Source organism: Pleuronectes platessa, chromosome 21 (genome assembly GCF_947347685.1).
Source record: "Pleuronectes platessa chromosome 21, fPlePla1.1, whole genome shotgun sequence".
NCBI lineage: Eukaryota > Metazoa > Chordata > Actinopteri > Pleuronectiformes > Pleuronectidae > Pleuronectes > Pleuronectes platessa.
Genome location: NC_070646.1, coordinates 4,813,466 through 4,835,521, shown reverse-complemented (window position 1 = coordinate 4,835,521; position 22,056 = coordinate 4,813,466). Strand labels below are relative to the sequence as shown.

The 22,056-nt window shown below is 44.6% G+C and overlaps 1 protein-coding gene across 1 annotated transcript in view; it reads right to left on the bottom strand.

Annotated features, from left to right (window-relative positions):
* Positions 1-22,056, bottom strand: part of LOC128427254 (protocadherin-15) — a 99,322-nt gene that overhangs the window by 3,678 nt on the left and 73,588 nt on the right. The window contains exons 28-36 of the mRNA XM_053414345.1: positions 21,932-22,020; positions 20,176-20,352; positions 19,702-19,920; positions 18,727-18,735; positions 17,353-17,463; positions 6,334-6,355; positions 5,489-5,527; positions 4,549-4,622; positions 1,007-1,130 (exon numbers count right to left, since the gene is read on the bottom strand). Of these exons, the coding sequence (XP_053270320.1) occupies positions 1,007-1,130; positions 4,549-4,622; positions 5,489-5,527; positions 6,334-6,355; positions 17,353-17,463; positions 18,727-18,735; positions 19,702-19,920; positions 20,176-20,352; positions 21,932-22,020 (864 nt within the window). The remainder of the gene's footprint in view (positions 1-1,006; positions 1,131-4,548; positions 4,623-5,488; positions 5,528-6,333; positions 6,356-17,352; positions 17,464-18,726; positions 18,736-19,701; positions 19,921-20,175; positions 20,353-21,931; positions 22,021-22,056) is intronic.

The window sequence follows — 22,056 nt, the reverse complement described above, 5'->3', positions numbered from 1 at the left end:
CAACCCATTGTTTATCACGCCATTTCTGTGGCCTCTCCCCCATGTTTCCATATCTCCCCGGGCTCCTCTTTCTCTCCCTCTTTCTATGAAATCATCTCTCTCTCCTTTATTTTCCCTTCTCCCCGACTCCCCCCTCTCAAACCCCTGGCCCAATCCTTCCTCCCTCCTCTCTTCCAGCCTCTCTCTACCTCCTTCCCCCGCATCCATCGGCCCGATCCTGGCTTTGTTCCACGGTGGGTGGACGGCAGGAGGCTGTCCGGACTTCTTACTCGCGGTGGACAGCAGTGTGCTCACTCTCGCCGCAGCCTTCAACCTGGCGGCCACACTCGGGCCTTTCGACTTTGTGTTGAAGGTCATGGCAGCAGCCTCCGGTGGGGGTTGTCTGTCCCCCTCACCTCTGGGGGCTCCTGAGGTGTTTCTGGGGGGTGGGACATGTGGAGGATGGGGCTGGAGGTATCCAGGGGGAGGGGCTAATCTAGCTCCTTGAAACTGTCTCCTCCCCTGATGATGTGAGTCCAGAACCAAGTGAGAACATTTAGGAAAGGGACAAATGGAAAAATGTCAACTGCACAAACCATCACTGTTAACGTCAGCGAGATTAATAAGAGCTGGTTTTAAAACTAAACCTCACATTCGTCCCAAAGACTTTCACGGATTGCTGATGCTATAAAATTATCTATTAAACATTTTCTTGGCAGCGGTTAGAAGAGTAGATCATATTTTAAACGTTTAGAAGACTAGATCATATTTTAAACTTAATTTTTTATTAAACTCAGGTTTAGGGATCAAAATTACTTTATTTAGCCGGACCACCACCAAGTTCTTCTAAAAAACATTTCTTTCCTGGAGTTTACTTTGGATGAACAGTTTTCCCTGTTGTTAGAATACTGAGCAAAACAAGTAGATTCCATTGTCTTCTATCACATTGTGGATGCAGGTGGTGGCCCCTGGTGTTAGTGACGGTCTGTGTCCTGGCTCTAGAGAGGTGTTCTGTGTTTACCTCTGCGTCAGACTCCTGCGGGCTGTAGTAGTAGCTGCCGTCATCGTCCACAACAACTTCTCCATATTCATCGTAGAGGCCGGAGGGTGAGATCAGCTTCCTGCGACTCCCGTACTGAGGCAGCTCGTACCTGGACGGAGGCAGGAGGAAAACACTTCACAGATAAGAAATAACCACAAGAGGCTGTGCAGGGCAGAAATTTGTAATTCTCAAGTTTACTATTTATTAGAGGTTATTTTGAAAGGTTACAGCACAACAACCTCAGTCAATCCAAAGTGAAAACATGACAAAACTTTGTTTTACAAACTAAACTTTCACTTGGCTGCTGCTTTTCCACGAGCCACTTAACGCAGGCACACGCCGGGCAGCACCGCGGCTAATGAGTCCTTAGCAAAGCTGCTGTAATCACAAAGGAGGCACTTTGTTGCCAGGAGACATTTTGTGAGCCGAAAAACACTGGAATCGATTTTCCTCCCTTTTGTGTCTCTTTGTTGCCGGTTTCCGGGAGCTCTGCCTGACTCCACCGGCCAAGAGAGCTGCACCGAGCATCACTCCCCGGGCTCGGCCCTGCAGCGAGCCGCTCCGGGAGCCACTGGGTCAAAAAACATGCATTTTAAATGTGATCCTGGAAACAATATGTCCCAGAGTGATTAAAGTAACAAATCTGCCTGAAGTCCTTTGGCTTCCCTCCATTGCCGAGTTGTGGTGAGAAGTTGTGTAATCGCTCTGCTTACAGTCAACCGGGGATAGAAGTTGTCCCCCCCCCCCCCCACCACCACCATATTACATTAAGCAGCCAAGTAATAAACAAATGGACGTGGCACGTGGGTGACGGATGTGCTCGGGGGGGGTTAAGAGGGAGGAAAAAAAGAGAGAAAGAAAGGACACAAAGTGAACTGATGAAGGGTCAGAAGAGAGAGAGCAGTCATAAAACGTGACATCATCCTTAAAGATCGACCTCCACAAGCTAATGTAATGAGTCTTAACCTCTCACTTAAACCTGCTGATGGGATTTCACAGTCATTAACCCCTGGACTGAAACACACACACACACACACACACACACACACACACACACACACACACACACACACACACACACACACACACACACACACACACACACACACACACACACACACACACACACACACACACACACACACACACACACAAATTGCTCAAAGGCTACGTTAACACTTTGCTTTTATCTTTTCTTTCTCACTCATCCTCTTCTACTCTGCATCTCACCACTAGGGGGTGGTAATGACATGATCTTCAGTTGCCAGAAACCACAGCCAACACACACTGATGTTTTTGTGAATCCGTGAGAGCCGACACAAAATGGTCCAAACTGACCAAATGTCATACTATTATGAATATATAACACTAAATGAAACTTTGAAATGAAAAATGATTTATTCAATTCTGTCATTGTCATTGATCCACAGTTCAAAGATGAATGATGGGAATTGCTCGACTTATTTTTACCAAATTACTTTTGCGATGGCTGATGATGGACGGTGGAGAAAACCTGAGATATTGAGTTTGCTTTTTCTTGATGGATGATTCATTATTTCTACTTTCCATCTACTCTACACATATTTTATTTAAATCCCAACCTGTGGGAACAGTTGTGTAATGTAATCTGTGAAGTCGCCCTTTAATAAACTCGGGCACAGCCATTTCCTGAGTTGGAGAGGAGCTTCCTTTATCGTGGACTTAGGGCTTTATAACTTTGCAGATCTTTTACATTGGCAAAAAAACTTTACCACACTAGAGGAAAGAAAAGCTGAAAAATACATCACACGTCTCCTTGTATAATAATCGAGATTTAGAGTCACAGGAAAGCAGTTTTGTTGCCAGACTAGCTGCTTATTCCTCAGTAGTTAATTGGCTCTCTGCTGTAGTTTCATAATACTCTACTGTCGGCTATTCCTTGAATATTCTCATCTGTTGGTGGTAATAACTTCATGCACCTTGCACCCTGCTGACAAACAAGTTAGAAATGCAGACTTATCTTTTTGTTCTTTGAATCCATCATCCTGTTAGTAAATCATAGCTGCTGGTGCCAGATTTCTCGTCTCCGCATCTATTTATTATTTACAGGGGAGCTCTCACTCCATCCATCAGCCACGCGGCTCATCACCCACGCCAATAACGATTTTGGAAAAGAGAGATTTAATCCCTTTTCTGCTCCGTGGTGTATGAGAGTTGAGCATTTTACTCTTGGCTGGGGGGCAATGTGAAATTGGCTTGTTTTTGTTGTTGTTGTTTTTTTTCACACATCAAATCATCAGACCTATTCAACAAGTGGTTCAAGCTATTTTCGGTGACTGTAAATAATCCGATCAGAATCATGCCGGTGGCAGAAGGTGCCATTCCTACGGGCGGAGAAAATCCCAAATTTGATGTCAGATGAAAGAAAAGGTCAGAAGGTTTTTCAGCTTTGTTTGTTTCCCAAAGACAAAAGTTAGTGTCAGTGCTGAGAGGTGAGTCAGTGTCTGTCAGTCGACCTGCAGCTTCATTCATGACTGAATCAAGTGAAACGATCAGATCAGAGTCACACAAGGTCACAGAGCCTGACCTCTACAGTCTGAGTGCACTCAGGGTCAATCAGGAGTTTGTGAGTGCTGCTCTACACCAACAGCATCTGGTCAATTGTCTGCTTCCATGGCTGATTAGCTGCTACAGTATTAACACTGTGTGTGTGTCTGTGTGGTTGTGTGTGTGTGTTCTATTACCCTGTATGTATACGCGAGTGTGGGTGGGAACATAAAATCAAGTTCCCAGGAGTGTGCAGCTAAAATTAAAAAAGATTACATCATGCATCCGTGGTGGATGGTTGGGTGCCGAAAATAAACACACACAAACACACACACGCGCACACATAGACGCACACTAAAGGGGATGCAATGATTCATCAGAGGTCTTGTTCGTGAGCATTCTGGGTTAATGTGACTCTTTTTGCGACATCATTTCTAAACAGTATTTCTTGATGAGTCAACACACACACACACACACAGACACACACACACACACACACAGTAATGGCTGCAGGGGGCCTCTGCAGCAGTGACAGGGGGTCGGGGTATCAAGGTTCTGCGTCACAATAAGTGCACGTTCACATTGTGGATTTGGTCTCTGTTTCATTTCCCTGCACTACAGCGCAATGAAGAGTGTCACAAGGCCGGTCACTGGTGTCAGCTTTTCACTGGTGTCAACGTTTCACAGCAGCCGACACACTGAGTGATGCGATCAGCTCGATATGGAAGCAGCTGCCACGGGGCTGAAGTGAGGCTCAGCTGGATAAAGTGAACATATTAAAACTCCAGGGCGATGTCGGAGGAAATATAATAAATCAATGTTAGAGCGAAACTCTGCCAGTCGCTGCTGGAGGTCAAAGGTGAGAGATGAAACATGTGGAGGAAGACCTCAGTACATTATGTGTCAATATCATCATCATCCTCTAGGAGCCAAGACTTAGAAAACAAACAATCTGATTTATACGGCATATATATATAGTATATAGACACAGACATACTGACCCATGTTCATAGTTGTAATAATCCTGTGTGTAGTAGTCCTGTCCGGGGTCGATGCCAGATTCCATCGATAACTCCTGTGAGATGATGAAACCGTCATTAGTGCTTAGAAAACAAACTTTATTTACAAACACATTTAAAAACACATCCCTCTTGTTATTCAGATCTGACTCAGGATCTGAACCTCCACATGTAGATGTTCCTCCATCTGCCCGACCCCCCCCACACACATACACACGGGGCAGGACAACACACAAAGAGAGTAGAGATGTCTGGTTTATCTCGTTTCCCTTAATGACTCCCCTGCTCTCCCCTGTGTGTGTGTGTGTGTGTTGTGTGTGTGTTGTGTGTGTGTTGTGTGTGTGTTGTGGGCGTGTTGCTCCTCTCTCTCCTGGCTCCCTGATTGCTCCACACTTGCCATCCACCCTCTCATCAGCCCGGCACCTCATCTACTTCGCTTCTTGATCCACTCCAACGTAAAGGCTGCTTAAAGACACGTATTCCTTTCGGTCCCTCTGAACGACTTCTCTTCTCCCAGCGCTCCGGCTCGTCTCTCCGGTCCTCCCACGCCTTGCACCATTACCTGCCAGCCGAAGCAGCTCTGCTCCACCGGCCTCCTGCCTCCTGCCTCCCCCCTCCAGCCTCCTGCTTGTCAGCCATCAAGCCCTCCTCCTCCTCCCCCCCACTGTGCGCAGCCTCCAGTCCCCCCCACTCAACGCTGCTCGGCCCTGACAGCCATCAGCTCCCCTCTGCGTTCACCTGCCAGAAACTCCATTTCCCCCGTCCACCTCCTTCCCCCCCCCGAGACCGAACAATAAACCCTCGACTTGTTCATTTGAGTCTGTGTCCTGCGTGTGGGTGCAGCTGCTGATTGTGACAAAGAAGAAGCGTGTAGAGGAGAAAGAGGGAGAGAGAGGGGGAAAGGGAGAGAGAGAGAGAGTACCTCTGGTCTGAGCAGAGAAGGTCGCAGAAGTTGTTGTGTCTGCTAGAAGGGAAAAGAAAAGAAACAGATGACAAGACAGGAGGAAGAAGAGGAGGAGAAGGAGGTTTCCAAAACAGAAAATCAACTTTCACAAATGTCTATATTTGTGTTACTTGGTGTTTTTTCCTCAGTGACTGAATGATCGCTGACAGTTCAATAAAACAGTTTGATGGGAGATGTACGTTCACTATGTTTAAAAGTCCTGAAACTTGGTAGAAGGGGGTTTTCTGAGCCAATGGAAGAACACAGTCACATTTGGAGTGGATTTGATTTGGGGGACGGATCCAGAAATGTTTTCTTCACATTGCCATACATTACATTTTTGTGAATGCAACGATCTTCATGAAAACTATCCGGCCTGTGTGCAGTGCTACTATCTGTGTTTAGTCTATTTGTTCAGTTCCTGTGTATTTCTGTGCATCTGCTCTAAATATATGTTCATGTAATATGTTGATGAATCGGCCTTGTGCTCTCTGACTGCCCTTTGTTATCAGCCATCATCTCTATTGTTAAAACGATTGGTTGACTTTCTATATAGAGGTTTTTGTGTTTTTATATTTAAACACATCTGTGAATTGACCGCAGGAGTCATTAAATGTCTCCAGACCTTTGAGGCAGGCACTCAGTTAAGTAGAATAAATACATTGTGAACAAAAGGCACTGATTCAGCAACAAGCTGCTCCATCCCAACGTCATCGAGCAGAAAAGAACGGAAAGACGAACAGAAAAACAAAAGAAGGGAGCAACTGATCTTCAGACGACAAGAAGGAGACATGTCAATCAGACGAGCGGCGAGAGACACGTACCTCCTGTTGTCCATATCCACGCCTGAGAGAAGGAGACAGGGAAAACATAAACAGTAAACACTTGATGCAGGAGATTGTTTCAAAAATGCAAATAACATCACAAACCCCCAATAAAGAGTAAATCCAGTTCTGCCCCGGGTGCTTATTTAGATGAGTGCTGACCAGTGAGCGAGTCAGCATGGAACTGGAACTGACATGTTTTCAACTTCGGTGAAATTCACCCTGTCGACTCCAATCAAACTTTTATTTAGTCTTCTTTTTGTGAGGTCTCCAATCAAATTAACCAGCGGCCACGAACCGGTGCATAATGAGTCCATGAACAGGGAGAAACAACCTGTACCCAGTCCTGCTTCTCCCATTGTTTCTACTCTTTGACTTCAGCTTTAATATATTATCTGATGACTCCATAGTTTCACATTTGCCAAAGATCCTATTTTATCTTGCCACATCTCAGATGTTGACAGAATGAACAAATAAGCTGGATGTTTGTTTTACGGTTCTGTCAACGTGAGACTCACTGTTCCTCAAAAAAAAAAAGACAATGAGGCCAAGTGAGTCTTTTAAAGAAAAGAAAGAGACAAAAGCACAATTGGTGAGATTTAAAAAAAGGGGAAAAATACAAAGGAAGAGCAACAGCTGAAAATGGCCTCGTCCATGCATCTTCACTACATGTGCAGCAGGTTCTGTTTTCCTGTGGAGCCGAGGTAATGAGCTGGAAAAATGAAGATGCATCGCAGAACAAATGGTGACTTTTGGAGGACATATTCGATTTTCATCTGTGTTATTAGACCGTGCACACGCACACGCACGCACGCACAAATAGCTTAACCACTTAAGCTTTTCATTAAATCAATTCAGATGTAAATATATGCCGTGGTTGTGTATCCGAAAAACACACACACACACACACACATACACACACAAGGTTGTCACAGTTTCGAGTGATTGAAGGACGCGAGATTATCTGGTTAAATAAGGTTGATGTGTGAGTGGATGAATATATGATGGATGAATAGAGGATTAAAAGAATGAAGACACAGCATGTATGATCTCAGGATTATATTGTGTAGACTGTGGAGTGTGTGTCTGTCGGTGGTGTGTGTATGTGTGTGTGAGTCAGGAAGATAAGTCTACCTCTGTGTCCCTGTTGATCTGACTGACACATAATTATGTCCTCTCCAGACAAAAACACACAGACAGCTATCTGATCATTGTCTCACACACACACTCACGCACACAAACACACACAGACACACACACCTGACATGATTGACTCCCGCGCTCTTTGTGTACTCTCCGCCTTGTCTCGCGGAGTGTATGAGGAACAGGAGGAGAAAAACACCCGCTCTTAAAAACACACTTTACTGTGACACTCAGTGACTCTCTCTCTCTCTCTCTCTCTCTCTCCTCTCTCTCATATAGAGCTACTGTAGCTCCCTCGCCCTTTTCCCACAGTCTCTCCTCACCTCATTTCTCTCTCCCTTCTTCTCCAGCTCGAATCAAACGCTGCTTATTTCAGCAATCGAAAAAAAAATAAAAGATATAAAATTTGCAACAAAATGATCTTCTGAGATTCAGAGGTGGCTCACGCAGATATTCTTAGAATCTCCCTTCACGTCAGCTCATTGTGATTCTCTTTGCTCTTTGCTGCTGGAACATTAGCTCCTGATAATCTTTGCTGTAACGGGGATCAAACCTGTGACTTTGCAATTACACGCGAGCTGCCAGCCGCTCTCCACCAGTGTCACGTATCTCTGCTCCTGATCAACTCAGTTTCATTTAAATGCAGTCTGCTTTGTTGGGTGTGGAAAACATTACATACTCCTCCAGATGTCTGGGATGAAAGGTCTGTTTTCTGGCAAACGCACAATAAAGGTGAAAGCAGAGAATGTGTGTTTGTGTGTGTGTGTGTGTGTGTGTGTGTGTGTGAGAGAGAGTGTGTAACGACCCAGGCTGAAAGAAAACCTTTTTTAACATTTCCGAAACAGCAGCTAAACAATGTTACTGTTTGTTTTCATCTACGTGTTCTCACTCACTGGATTGAGTATGAACATCTATTTAAGATGTATAGACGCTTGATCAGTGTGTGTGTGTGTGTGTTTGTGTGTGTGTGTGTGTGTGTAAGTTATATTGTTATTAACGGCTCACCAGAGATATGAACTATCAGGACTTTGTCTATAGGTTGTGTATCATGATTTGATCTCATTGTACCGACATGATCTTGAGGGAGAGACGTGATTCTCTCACCAAGGTTCGGTCTCTGTTTCCTCTTTACACAAAACCTTCAGAACTAATGTAGTAACACTTGGGGGAAGTGGTAGAATACAGGCTTCAGAAGTGTCCATGAACTTTTGGAGTAGATTCGATTAAGGTGGACGAATGGATGGAAACAAAGAGCCCACTCTGGTGCTGAGTGCCACTGACCTGGAGACAGTAAACCTTTTAAACAGGACAAAGTAACTTCAGCATATCTCATGCTAGTAAGACACTTGGTTTAGGGTGAAGCACCTTTGATGCACAGGGAAACATCCAATATAAAAGTATCGGCGTATATATATAAATTCCTTTTGGCATGAGGTGGTTGTGTGACCTTCATAAAAGACAGTATCGTATATGTGAGGCGAGTGAAGCATTATACGTCCTCATTAATATGCTCCAGCTGTAGGAGGCCGTGTTCATGGCTTCCTGTGAATACTTCCCTGGCACAGATACATCAAGAGCAAGCCACACGAGGTAATTGTCAGTCAGGGGATGAGCCACTTTGCTGCTTCTGCTTATTCTGAGGTTATTTTAAAGACAATTGGGGTTTTCTACTATTCTGGTGTTAATGTAAACACGACAGAGGATAGGGGGACTAGGTCAGTAGGTTTATTACTAATGAGGATGGGTTACCAATGAGTTAGCCTCTATAGGGACGGATATATTCATCCAGAACCGAGGCAGGAAACAATAAATCCTGTGCACTTAGTCATCACCACAGTATTTTACATTTTATTGAGAAAAATGTCTCATGTCGGAGTCTTTTTTGTATTTTTTAATATTAATCATTTCCCAGTAAGTTCCTGCACAGTGACAACAGAGCCCTATAGAAAAGGTTCATCAAAATTTAGCACATCTCGTGAATAAAAATATCACTCTACATAAATGTGTCAGAAATGTTTCCGCTGTGCCTCTGCCTCCACCCACAGCATCAAACATTACTGTGTCATCTTTAAAAAAAAAAAACATACACGTGACATTAACAAGGTGAAAAGAAAGGATAAACAAGACATTAATGAAAATGAGAGAAAAAGACAGACTGAGAACAACAGAAAGAAAAACCTTGTGAAAACCTTTCGGAGCTTGGAGCCAGTAACTAGAGACGACTAAGTATTTATAATATATGATTTTAAAACTAACAACTAAATTGCATTTTCAGCTTGGAGCAAGTTACTTTCCAACATTGAAAGACACTCATGTCTTTAAGTATTGATCTCGAAGGAGACATGTGATGCTTTTTTAAATGTTCTTTCCTCTAGTGAGTTGTTTATGTGTGTGTCAAGTTCTGCAAAGTTAAAAAGACCAACATCTACAGAAAAGCAGCTCCTCTCACACAGAACACTGGTCCTCATGCTCCTGAAATGCAGGAAACGATCAGAGGCCTGAACCAAGTGTTTCAGACACAGGCTGAAGAGAGGAGCTGCAGCAAGGGACAGTTTGAGGAAAGTGATGTTAGAAGTATGAACCTGAATGTATATGATCATAAAATGTCTCCTTTAAAAGAAAGAATGTTGTGCTTTGCCTCAAATAAATGAATGAGCTTACATCAGTAATGGACAGCTGTAGGACAAAGAAGAGGGTCTGATCTTAGAGTCATCGTCCCAGCTCTCGACAACTGCATGACAGTGAATATGAGGTGGAAAGAAAAGAAACAAACATGACACAGACAATGAATCTAGTTGTCGTCCTGTAGCAGCAGGTACTGTAGGAGAACGTGTCCATGCAAAGGAACGTAGAGGAATCCCTGTTAAACGCAGGTTCAACAATGTTCTTCCCTCCTCTTGATTGATTTAGCTTCTCACACCCGGTGCATCTTCAATCAAGCTCTTCTTGAGACGCCGACTAGATGTGTGTGTGTGTGTGTTTGTGTGTGTGTAGTGTTCAAGCCTTCACAAACATGTAATTATCCAGTGAGTGTGATTCATGTCACATCCCTTTAAGAAAGACACTGATTGATCATAATTTGTCGTGACAACAATTCCTTGGTGAGGATGTGGAATGTAAGCAACAGTAGTGGAACTTGAAGTGAACCAGGAAACATTTCACCTCTTCTAATCATTTAATTACTCGGCTCCCATCTACAGTTGTTTACGTCAATTTCCCTCTGTGGTAATTAAAGAACAAGCCCTTTAAATGTTGTTTAGGGGAAAAGAGAAATAATTGCAGAGGCAGATAATGAGCACGCTTCACAAACTATCGCTTCGAGGTTATAGTTCGGAGCCGAGCTTTTGAATTCCTCAGTGGGTCAGTTAGCTGAAAGGGGCACAGATGAGGACATGGAGTTAACCTTTTAACCTGGTTTTCATTAACAACTTGAATCCCTCTTCTTGAAATAGTTCTAAGCTACAACGTGACTATTTAAGACACATTTATGATGTGACTTGTTTGGCTGTTACACCTCCCCCCCTCTCTTTTTCTGTTTTCAACATGTACCTTCATTTGAGACAAGAATCGTTTTTGTTCTACCGATAGAGTTTATTTAAACCCTGGTGCATCTTTCTTTTTTGGAAGAATTCATCAAATCATAGCAGCGTCACTGAGCTATTCTGAGCATCAGTCCCTTGTCAGCTCAGTGGGAACTACGCAGCAGGAGATTCCCCCGCTTTGTGCTTTTCCTTATCCGACACACGGAGGTTAGAGCATTGTCGACTGAGAGGGGAACCGCTTCTCAAGTTCTTCCACGATGGAGTTCATGTTTGTGTTGGGCCGAATCTGTGGCGGTGGAGGAGGTGGAGGATCCTCTCCTCCTCCGGTTCCTTCTCTACCTCCCTCTGCTCCTCCTGAACCAGCCTCCCCTCCTGCGCCTTCAGCTGCTAATACATCCAAGTCGAGAGAATCGAGAGAACCCATGGAGGCCCGCCCCTTCATGACCTTTTTGAGCGGGATCTGTTTCCGATCTATCTGACTGAACATGTTGGCCACGGACTTCTCAATTTCCGCAATGTTCTGGATGTTCTTCAGGATTCCTTTCAGCTCCCTCCTCTGAGGCTCGGGATCCACAGGAAGCGGTGGCGGTGGAGGCCGGAGGGACACGGGCCGGAGAGCTGGAAGCTCCGACAGGGAAGGGAGGACGAAGGTGGAGGGACGCAGGAGTGAGGGCGACAAGGGAGGAGGGAGAGGAGGAGGAGGAGGAGGTGGCGGGGGAGGAGGAGCTTGCTTTTTTGTTTGGTTGGAGTGAGGGGAAGGAGGAGGCAGAGGAGGAGGGGAGGCAGGGTGCGGTGGAGGAGGAGATGTAGGAGATAGAGGAGAGGATGCTAGAGGTGGTGGAGGTGGTGGGGTAGTAGGAGGTGGTGGAGGTGGAGGAGTCGAAGGAGGATCGGGGATAATCTCTAAATGGACCTGAAGTCTCTCGTCCCCATTCGGATTTGATGTTAAATTTCCCCCGAAGCGCCGCAGCACAGGTGGAGTGGGCTTGTGACTTGGTGGGGGGGTTCCTCCGTCACTCTGGGTCACGATGATACTGGGCGGGCCCTCTCTGGTCAGAACAAATGGGATGTTATGTGTGGGAGTTTGCTCGTTATGCTGAGGAGACTCTGGGAAAATAGAAAGCATAAAATCAGGTGAGAGAGATCCTCTCGACTCCCTGTTTTGCCTTTGCCTCATCTCCTGCAGAGCCTGTTGCTCAAACTGCCGGGCTTGTTCTTTCACCGTCAGCTTGGGCTCAAGACCCGGACTCCCCATCAGGTCCGAATCCAACCCACGGTCAAATCCTGAATCCAGACCAGCGTCTTTACTGTCCTTGAATTCGGCCTTGAGGAGCTCCAGCTCCCACTGCACAGGATCCATGACCACTTGGCGTCTCAGGGCGTCATACATATCCCTTCGGTGTAATCTGGATGGGAGAGTCCAGCTGTGTCCGCCCCCGGATCCCCATCCGCTGTCACTGCCACTGTAACCACCGAAGCCCACATCGCCTCCACTGGAGCTGAGCCTCAGCCAGGCCTCTCGAAGGCCTTTCCTGGACGGGGAGAAATTCCCGAGGAGGTCTCGTCTTCTCTGGCTTCTTCCGAGAGTCTCCGGACTACTCAGGGTCCCATCCTCGTGGTAGATGGGGTTTCTGATGGTCAGGGGGTTTTCGTCAGAGAGGAAGGTGATACTGGACTCGGACTTGGGCAGTTTGTTAAGCACCCCTCCGTTGGCGACACACTGCCGATGGGCGGCGATCGCGCGAGTGGCAAAATCGGAGATCAGACGCTGGCTATCGATTTCATCCAAACTGCCGCCATTGCCGCCACCGCTGTGGTTTGATCGGCTGGTGCATGGATTATGGAATAGAAATGAGAAAAAGGGAAAAGTAATGAATGAGTTACAAAGAAGAAGAAGGTGCAGAATGAATAAGAAAGATGTAAGCTACCTGAAGAAGATAAGGGAGCTGGGGATCGTATAACATTTACATGAAAGTACAGTAATGCACAGAAGGGGGACTTAACAGGGGTGTAAATGAAGAATGATAGAAAAACGAGACAAAGCAATACAACGTCTTCTAGAGCTGTTTGATAAATGAGGGGATTCCACATTAACACATGAATGAGGAAGGGAACAAGAGGAAATGGATGAGAGATCTTAAACAAGGTCTAAGTATTTTATTCCTGTGCGGCTCTTACTAGAGGGGCAAGGTCTCAGGGAAAGAGACACAAAGGAAAATAATGCAAATAGGTTTTGCAGTATGTACTAACGCTGGTGTGCTACAAAGACGCTACTGCATCGGGACTGTAAACAAAGCCAGACCAGTTGGGACACAAATAGAAAAGTGTACAAATGCCACGGAGTTGTGAGAGCAGCCACGTTTCCTCTCAAAACATTGATTATATCTTTTTTTTTTTTTTAAATGCAACTCATCATCTGCCAAAGGAACGATCATCCACCTGTGCTCTACGATCTAAAGCCGCACAATCAGCTATAGCCACCACACACAAGCACAGACCCAAACACAAAACTAGAGCAAAGAGAACTGTCACTGTGTCGCGTCAAATTATCACAGATGTGAAACGGTTTTCAGCTTCCTACTCACGTTTGTCTGTCAGTCGGGGATAAAGGTGGATGGATGAGAGCAACAGAAGATGGGACATCAGTCAACAGGAGAACAGGAAACATGGAGTGATGATGAATAGAAGCAAAGAATGGTGGTAAATGGTAAAAGTATTGAAAAAAAGCTATGGTAGTAGAAATCTATCTATAGAAGATTCCCACATTTATTATTTTTCATTTTCTGCTAATGCATACATTTTATAAGCTAAATATATAAATAATACATATGAGTATTATACAACAAAATATATAGGAAAAGGACATTTTGTGATCATCACATTATGAGTAGTTTAGCCCGATTACTACATTTTAGCTACTTTGATTTTATGTTATTCAATGTTTTGTATTTAAAATGTAGTTACAATGATTTAAATAAGTGTGAATAATAAGACTTTATTTTTCCAGCATTACATATGTTGGTTTTAACATATTCTCTTCTATTTGAAACTGAATCATATGCCTGTGAAGGGACAGAGATAAAGGAAATGATGGTTGAAGGATGTGCACTTGCTGATGAAGAGGCTGGATCCCTGAGGAGTGTCATTAAGTGTCAAGCAGGATCTCAGACGGAGGAGTTACTCCTTCAAAAGGACGGAACTTCATCTGGCACCTGGACTTAAAGACCCTCCCCTGGGATCCAGCTCCTTCAACATCAAACTCACGTCCTCCTTCCTCACGGGCAGTCCATGTTCTCTGCAGTGAGAAGCAGCCACTGGTGCCCGTGGAGCCGCCCAGAGAGCTGCAGCCGGCTGCCACTGAATTCAAACGGTATTCTCCTGAGACGTCTTTCACTTATGTGAAACCCGAACCTGCGGCCAAGCACTGATTTAATATCTTTCTATGTGAGGCCAAGCTCAGAGCAAAACCACTCCATTGTTCTGGTCACCATGGTCCCCGACCGAAATGGAAGTACATTGAAAAACATGGAAGAGCACTGAAGTAATTAATAAAACACTTTGCAAAACTTTAGCAGGAAAGAAGTCTCCAGATTAGCATGAAAATATGTCTTCCACAGTGAAATTCTTAATGGAATCCAGTAACAGTGTGGATTGGAACACGAGAGGCGGTGGACTAGTGGCAGAATAATTGGACTATGGGCGGACAGGTACGGACATCGGACTGGACGGTTGCTGGTTCGACTCCTCGCGGTGACAATACAACACCTGGATCTGTTCCAAAGTCCAAAGAGCACTCTCCCTACCCCCACTGTCTAAGTGCCCCTGAGCAAGGCACCTTACTCCCCCAACATGTGATGTTCACCAGATGGGACTACAGCAGAAGACAAATTTCCCTAATCTGCATGTTGTGTGATTGTGCATGTGTTTGGGATCAATACATGTATCTTAAATCTTAAATCTTAAAAATGTTGTGTTAGGTAAATACTACAGGACTTTATTGAAAAGGTGAAAGGTGAAACAACATGCCGTATAACATGACTTCCTTTAACCTGCTGCTAATAATAAATTGGATGACATTTAATTTTCCATAGGTAATTGAAAAAAGACATTAAACCCAAGTCGGTCTGGAGAACAGCTCCAGGTAATTACAGGGAGAAGAGACGCTTTGAGAATCAGTCCACTGAGCAGTTTGATAATAGACCTTAGTTATGAATGTGCAAACTTTTGCTCTTTGCCAGGTTTTATACTCTTTGGGGATTATTTATTCCCCAACACTGCATTGATACAGAACATACACACGGGAAACACCACCTACACACAGACTCACACACACTCCAACACACAATTTAATATGCTCTGCAGCTTATCAATAGAATTAATTATCGCCCAGGGGGGTCTTTATAAATTACTGGCCGCATTTATTTCAATTACCTCATATCCAAGTTCATTTCCGCACAGTTTCCAGAGAGTCATTTGTGCTCGGTGCACGCACACACACACACACACACACACACACACACGGTTAATAATCGCATGTTGTCGTTCGGAGATAGTTTCCACCATCTTGCATATGAATTGCTCTCATGTTAATGGCAGTGAGGACGCATATCAAGGACAGACAGGAAACCGCTGATGCATGGTAGGCTGATAAGAGTTCCCCCCTCAACTTCCTCTTAACAGGAATTATATATGCGTCATCTGAATTGCCTCGAGTGAGTGTGTATGTGTGTGGTGGTGAAAACACTGTGCTTCTTCATGCAGACGTTTGTTTAATCAAACCGGTAGAATATGCAAAGGGAGTAATTCAAACATAATTTGCTAAGAAAATACACAGAAGCAGGGAAGCCACAGTAAAACGGTGAAGACAATATCCCTGAAATTTATAATAATTTGCAACTTTTATAAGGCAGCATAGAGATGAACAATAAGTCCTTCAGCACTTATAGGAGGAGGTGGAGAACAGAATTATAATAAGTCAATGTAGTTTCTCCATTATCACCAAAGAGCTGGATAATATTTCCTCAGTCTTCTGGATAGGTTTCATGGCCTTATTGATTCTGAAGCTTTTTTGTCATTATTCTATCTTTATGATAGAATAATGACAAAAATCATTTTGGAATCTATTGAGAGGTTTTCTCAAGACATATTCTCGGACGATACTTTGAAGGAAATGGTTGAAAGTTAGACGTGTGATTTTGTTGAGATTACGGTGATTGCGTCTTTACTTGAAAACCAACAATCTCTCAGAGTGAATATTGTTTTCCGACCTTCATCCATCTTTTGCACGGCGGAGACATTTGTATGCGTTACCACAGAGAAACAGACGTGGAACAATCTGAATGTCACTGAACTCTGTGAAAGTTACATTTCAGGGCTGATCTGGTGATTTGATGGGAGGTTTGTTTGGTGTCGGTCTGATGTGCGGCTACAAGGCTCTGATTGATTAATCCAAGTCTGGGCCGTCCTTGCATAATGTCAGTTGCTTTGGCCACTGGAAGATGTGAAATGAAGGGAACGTGTCCACACTACAGAAAAGCTCAGGAGGAATCCTTGCCAAGGAGTGTGATGAATCAACAAGAGCTAAAGTCGAATCATTTGTCAGCTTCACTTAATTTGCCTCAAGACTTAAACCGGGTAGTTTAATGCCAGACTAATTGTGAGCGAGGCTTTAAACATGGTTGTTGAACAAATCTGTTGATGATGAGGATGTGAAAAACAGTTTCCACTTTCCCCCTCGAGAAAGTTGTGAGTGCACGGATGTAATGAAATCAATTTCATCACAACAGAGAAGGAGGATGTGAAACCCTGTTGATTAGTCTGGGGTTGTCTTTTATGACCTCAGTGTTTGCACGGCTGCATTTTGGTTTAAACTCCCACTGTGGACATAACGTGATCAGTTTCCTCTGCTGCACTGTTGTGTTTGTGGGTTAAGACGAGTTTGAAGTAGACGGTTTGTTTTTTGAGGTTTAAATAAAAAGACCTTAGTGAAAGAAACTACTTCAAGTTTCTCCCACAGTGACAAAACTGATCTAAATAACAAACTTTCCTTTTAAGGTGTCACAGAGAAGAGTTTTTAAGGCCTAGAATTCTGTTCATGAGGTTTGGTCTTTCCTTCATTGGAGAATAACAGTTGTGTTTTTTTTTAGATGTTCCAGCTCTGTGGAGCTAACCCGAGGATGCAGCTGTTATTTGCATGTGTTCCACAGCAATAGTTGGAACGTAGGTAGATGTAATGGGACTAACTGCACGTGTGGACACCACAAAGCCTCCGGAGCAAGGAAAAGCCTCAGCGTTGGCACATCAGCGTAAATGCCACTTTCACACTTTCACTCACATGGCGTTGTCACCCAGCTCCTCATACAGGTTGTTGGCAGTGCCTCCCCCAGGTTTGCCTGTTGGCAGCGCCATCTGGATTCGGGCTGTCTTGGCACACTCCGCCTGGCGTCTGGACACGGCAGAGAGAAAACACACAGTCGGGTATGAAAAGTTAGAGTCACGTGCAAACATTCTAAAGTAGTGAAACCTTCACAGTACTGGCAGGAGGGTTTAAAACTTCTACTTTATGTATATGTGTGTGTAGCCTGTAGACTACTGCAGTACTTTAATGGAAGTAGTCGGGGCAACACATTTTTGTACAGGCATTGATCGATGTGCAGTCCTCTCAAACGCTGGACTCACACAAAACGACAGCAATCGCACTTCACGCTCGGGACTCACAACAGAGACAGATTTGCTGCTAACGTACACATGCAAAGAAATCCATGACTAGACGAACACACACCAGGTTCACCTGCTGTCTCTGCTGCGATTTGATTGTGTAGTTTCTGCACTTGGGTGTGTGTTTAGATGTATTTGCCTCTGTTGCATACATGTGAGTCTTGCGTGAAGGGAAAAGTAAACCAACCCTTTGCCAACAGAGCCTCCCATAGCAGGGCCGTGCTGGTACACTTATCATCGTGCACGACACATGCACTCACATATTCACCCGAAAATATGAGTGATGACACATTTCAAAATCTAGCCTTTGGTTGTATTTAATGAGGGGCTCATGCGCTGCAACCCGGCTATAACGCCCCTCTGAAATCAAAGCCCACACGTCTTAACCTGAATCGAGATCATCAGCAGCCGTCTGAGGACGAGCTGCTCTTCTGTTCGCTCATCACACTCCACCGCGGGTTCTGACCCTCCTCCCTGACGCCGCTCCCACTGATCTAAATGCAGATGTCACTTTAGTCCCTGCTCCCGCCGAGGCACATCTGAGAGCTCTTTGTGACTGACGCTGCTGCCATCTGTGACCTGCGACTGAACCCCTCCTCTCAAAGTCACTCGGATCTGTTTCATTTGCCGTCTTCACACAGAACCATGTCGCGGAGCGTGACTGGATGTTAACAGCTTAATTGCAGCGTGGTGCCGGGTCTGTATGGAAGCATCTGCACTCGCTGGGTTACTGAGCTAATTTATTCAGGTTTTTCTTCTTTAATTCATCGCACGGCTGTCTACAAACACAACAACACACACAAACACACGCGCTCGCACACTCTAATAAAAGCGTTGGTCCCTCATTTCTTTGATTGTCTGCTGTCCTCTCTGTTTCGCCGTCCTCCTCTAACTCATCACTTTTATTGTACAGGGAAAGTCAACAGATTAATCACAACGAAAGGTGTTTAAAACAGTCAGGACATTAATATTTCAACGTGGTAATACTCACTCTTTGAATCTGGTGGTGCACGATGGATGAAGCAGATGAGAGAGAAGAGAGAAATATTACTCATCACTGGAACCATCAATCACACGGTGCATCCTGTTAGCCAGGTTCACTTGTTGCAATCTACAAAGTGGGACGACCGGTCTTCAATAGAGTCATTTAACAACAGCGAGTAGCGATTGTTCAGCTGATGAATACCACACAGTTTATTTATTTATTTAGCCTCCATCCAGAATCATTCTTCCAAATGGTCTGATCCAATTGAAATGTGTGCCTGTGCTTGTTTATGTGTGTTTGGGACACGTATGACATTAAAAGCCTTTCACAGCCCTTAGCTAAACAAACTATTAGGACTCAGGCGGCCATGATGAATCACCCGGGGGAAGTGAGAGGCCCGTGTGATAAAATGATAAATGGCGTTAAAGGACGTCCTGTGGGAGACACCTGCTCGCTCTGCCTGTGTTCATCACTTATCTTGAATTCACTCATTAAATTCAGTCTCAGCAACTTGATGCTGCGACTGAAACGGTTTCACCTCCAGCACATTTACACCGGCGGCCCAGAAATCACACAATGAACATTATAAGCTGCAGGATGTGAAAATCCATCGCGGCCTCGCAGTGTTGGAAGGCAGTAGATTAAACAGCTGCCTGAAGGGTTCACACAGTAATCCACTTCATTGATGGGCCGCTGAGATTTGTTCAGGACTGACACAGACATTTTTTAGATTTCAGCCGTGGATCAATGCACATAATGGCACCGGGACGGCAGCGTGTGTAGGACTGACTTCAAGTAAACTGCAGTTTCATCCTGATGAGGAAACAATGGAGGTGCATGGCACAGAGGAAGAGGTTTGGTGTTTGTGTATATTGATAAAACGAGCCCCCTCATAGGAGCCAGTTAGCTTCTGCATCCATACTAAGTCTAAGCTACTGATTCAACTGCCATACATGTACAAAAAATATTATTCCTACTTACTGTCTGTAGGTGATGATAACGATCAATATCGCAGGGACGCAACAGATGATGATGATCACTGCCAGGGCCAACAGCGCCCCCTCTGTGTAGCCTACGGTTTGCATGGCTTTCTTGACGCTGGTCACCACGTCCGGGGTTCGGATCTCCAGAATCCGCCCGCCGGGGGGGAGGAAGGGCTGGAACTCTTTGTTGATGTCCAAGAGCTTACCGTCGAGAAACCTGCGGAGGAGAGGAACCATTGTTCTAATTGTTCTAATCGACTTAGGCAGAAACTTTTCTTGCGTGGATAAGCTGCCGGAGAGTCCAAGATGGATTTCCAAACATTTTGTAAATGGCAAAACTCCAAAACGCTAATTGAAGCCAATTAATTAAGCATTACTAAAATTGTGATGTAATATCAGTTAGGCTCTGTGTCCTTTTATGACATAGAGCTGCTGGAGTTCTGCCATTTCACTTTGTTGGGAAAGTTCTTACTTGTAGAGCTCCTGTCTGGACACGGCTCGATTGGTCAGAGGGTCGATGGCATAGATCATGAGGTCCGACTTGGTGTAGTCCTCCTGCTCCATCCCGTCCCCGTGTCGATGGGGCCCGATGGTTTCCACCACAACCTTCGCTCCTGGTATCTGGTCCTGGACGTAGCGTTCCAAAATGCTGAGGATTCAAAATACAAGGATTTTGATTGATGGGATCAAGTTGTTTCAACCCTCGCACACGTATAAAAATACACCTCTGTAGACAAAACTTAAGAGACACGTCATCCAGCAACACACAAAGACACACACAGGTCGTATGTGACAATTCACACATTCGTTTTTTTATTTCTTTCAGCCTGTCACCTTCGCACACTTGTGATGGGAAATATGGGTTTGTGTTCCCGGAGAACGACCTGCTCACAGTGGGAATGGCCCCACTACGGGGTTTGTGATTGTGTGTGTGTATGTGTGTGTGTGTGTGTGTGTGTAGGAGAGACAGAAGGAGTGAGGCAGAGAGAAAAGATGGTGAACGTTGTTATACGTCCTCATGACTTTACGCTGTATGTGTGAGGAAAAGAAACCAGGAACCCGACTTAGCTGCACTGTTTGTGTCCCACCGGTGTTCCACATGACACAAATCTCACACGATGAATAATGTATTTTATGTTTAATATTTATATCATGTGTTCTTCCAAATGAAGAGAAAATGCATCCGGCAGACGGTGGAGGGAAATAACTTCATTCAAACAAATGCGGGGGGGGGGGGGTTGGACTCCCAGCAGGTCGGACCGTTTGCTTCGCGTCATTCCCCCGAATTTCCCCAAAGTCTGCAACGAGCTGAGTCTCACAGAACAGATTCAGATTGTTTCCCATTCAGGCTGCCACCGAGGCGCTGATGAGGTTATTTTCACGAGGACTCCAGCCACAAACGTGACATGTTTCAAATGTTGTGAGTTGCTTACGCGAGACTGAACTATTGGGATTAAAATCAACACATTTGGCTTAAAAAATACTCCTGAGAAAACACTATGTCCCTGTACTCTTATAGAAGGACGGACTATCCACATGATGTTTTTCTCTATGTGTGACTCGGCGGCCACAGTTTGCTTTGTAACTGTAATGGTCTAATGCTTGTTCGTGTTCAAGTCCCAGTGTGGGTTCATTATGATAAAGTTCTATTTTTAAATGCGGCACTGTGTCGGCAACCAGAGTTCTTTCCATGGAGACAGACCATAGCTTAATCACTTTGGAGGAATCATACACTAGTGTACCAGTATATTCTAAAGTGGATTTAGATAAAGTGTTTCCATGCAGTGTGACTCTTAAAGTAAGGGACACATGTTCTAATCATAGGTTCTATTACACAACTGGGACTCTTTCAGATCTCTTACTGGTGTTTTAATGTTTCATGTGGTTCTCATCTCCTGTATGTGGCTCCACTGACTAACTACAATATTCAAGGTATTATATATTTTTTTTATATAAATAGAGCACTTTTTTAAGGTAAGCGGGCAGCTGTCATAGCAACACACTTTATACAAGCAGAGGCTCGGTGGTTTAACAGATGTGACCAATGATAACGTGCTATTTTAATGTTACGTGCCAATTAAACAACAGCATCTGTGAAGAAATAATAATGATTTCAGGTTTGAATCACATCACTTAAGATCTATGTAGTAGAGGCAGTCTAATGCCACAGATGACTTATTCAATGTGTGATATTTAAAAAGAGGTCACTCCGTTATCATGTGTCCCACCTGAGCAGCTTGTTCTTGTTTTTATCCACGTAGGTTGGAGGGACGTTTGATACGACCACCTGCATGTCCAGCTGGTTCACCACTGACACCTATGGAACAGAAACAAACATCCCAGATAAAGCTGT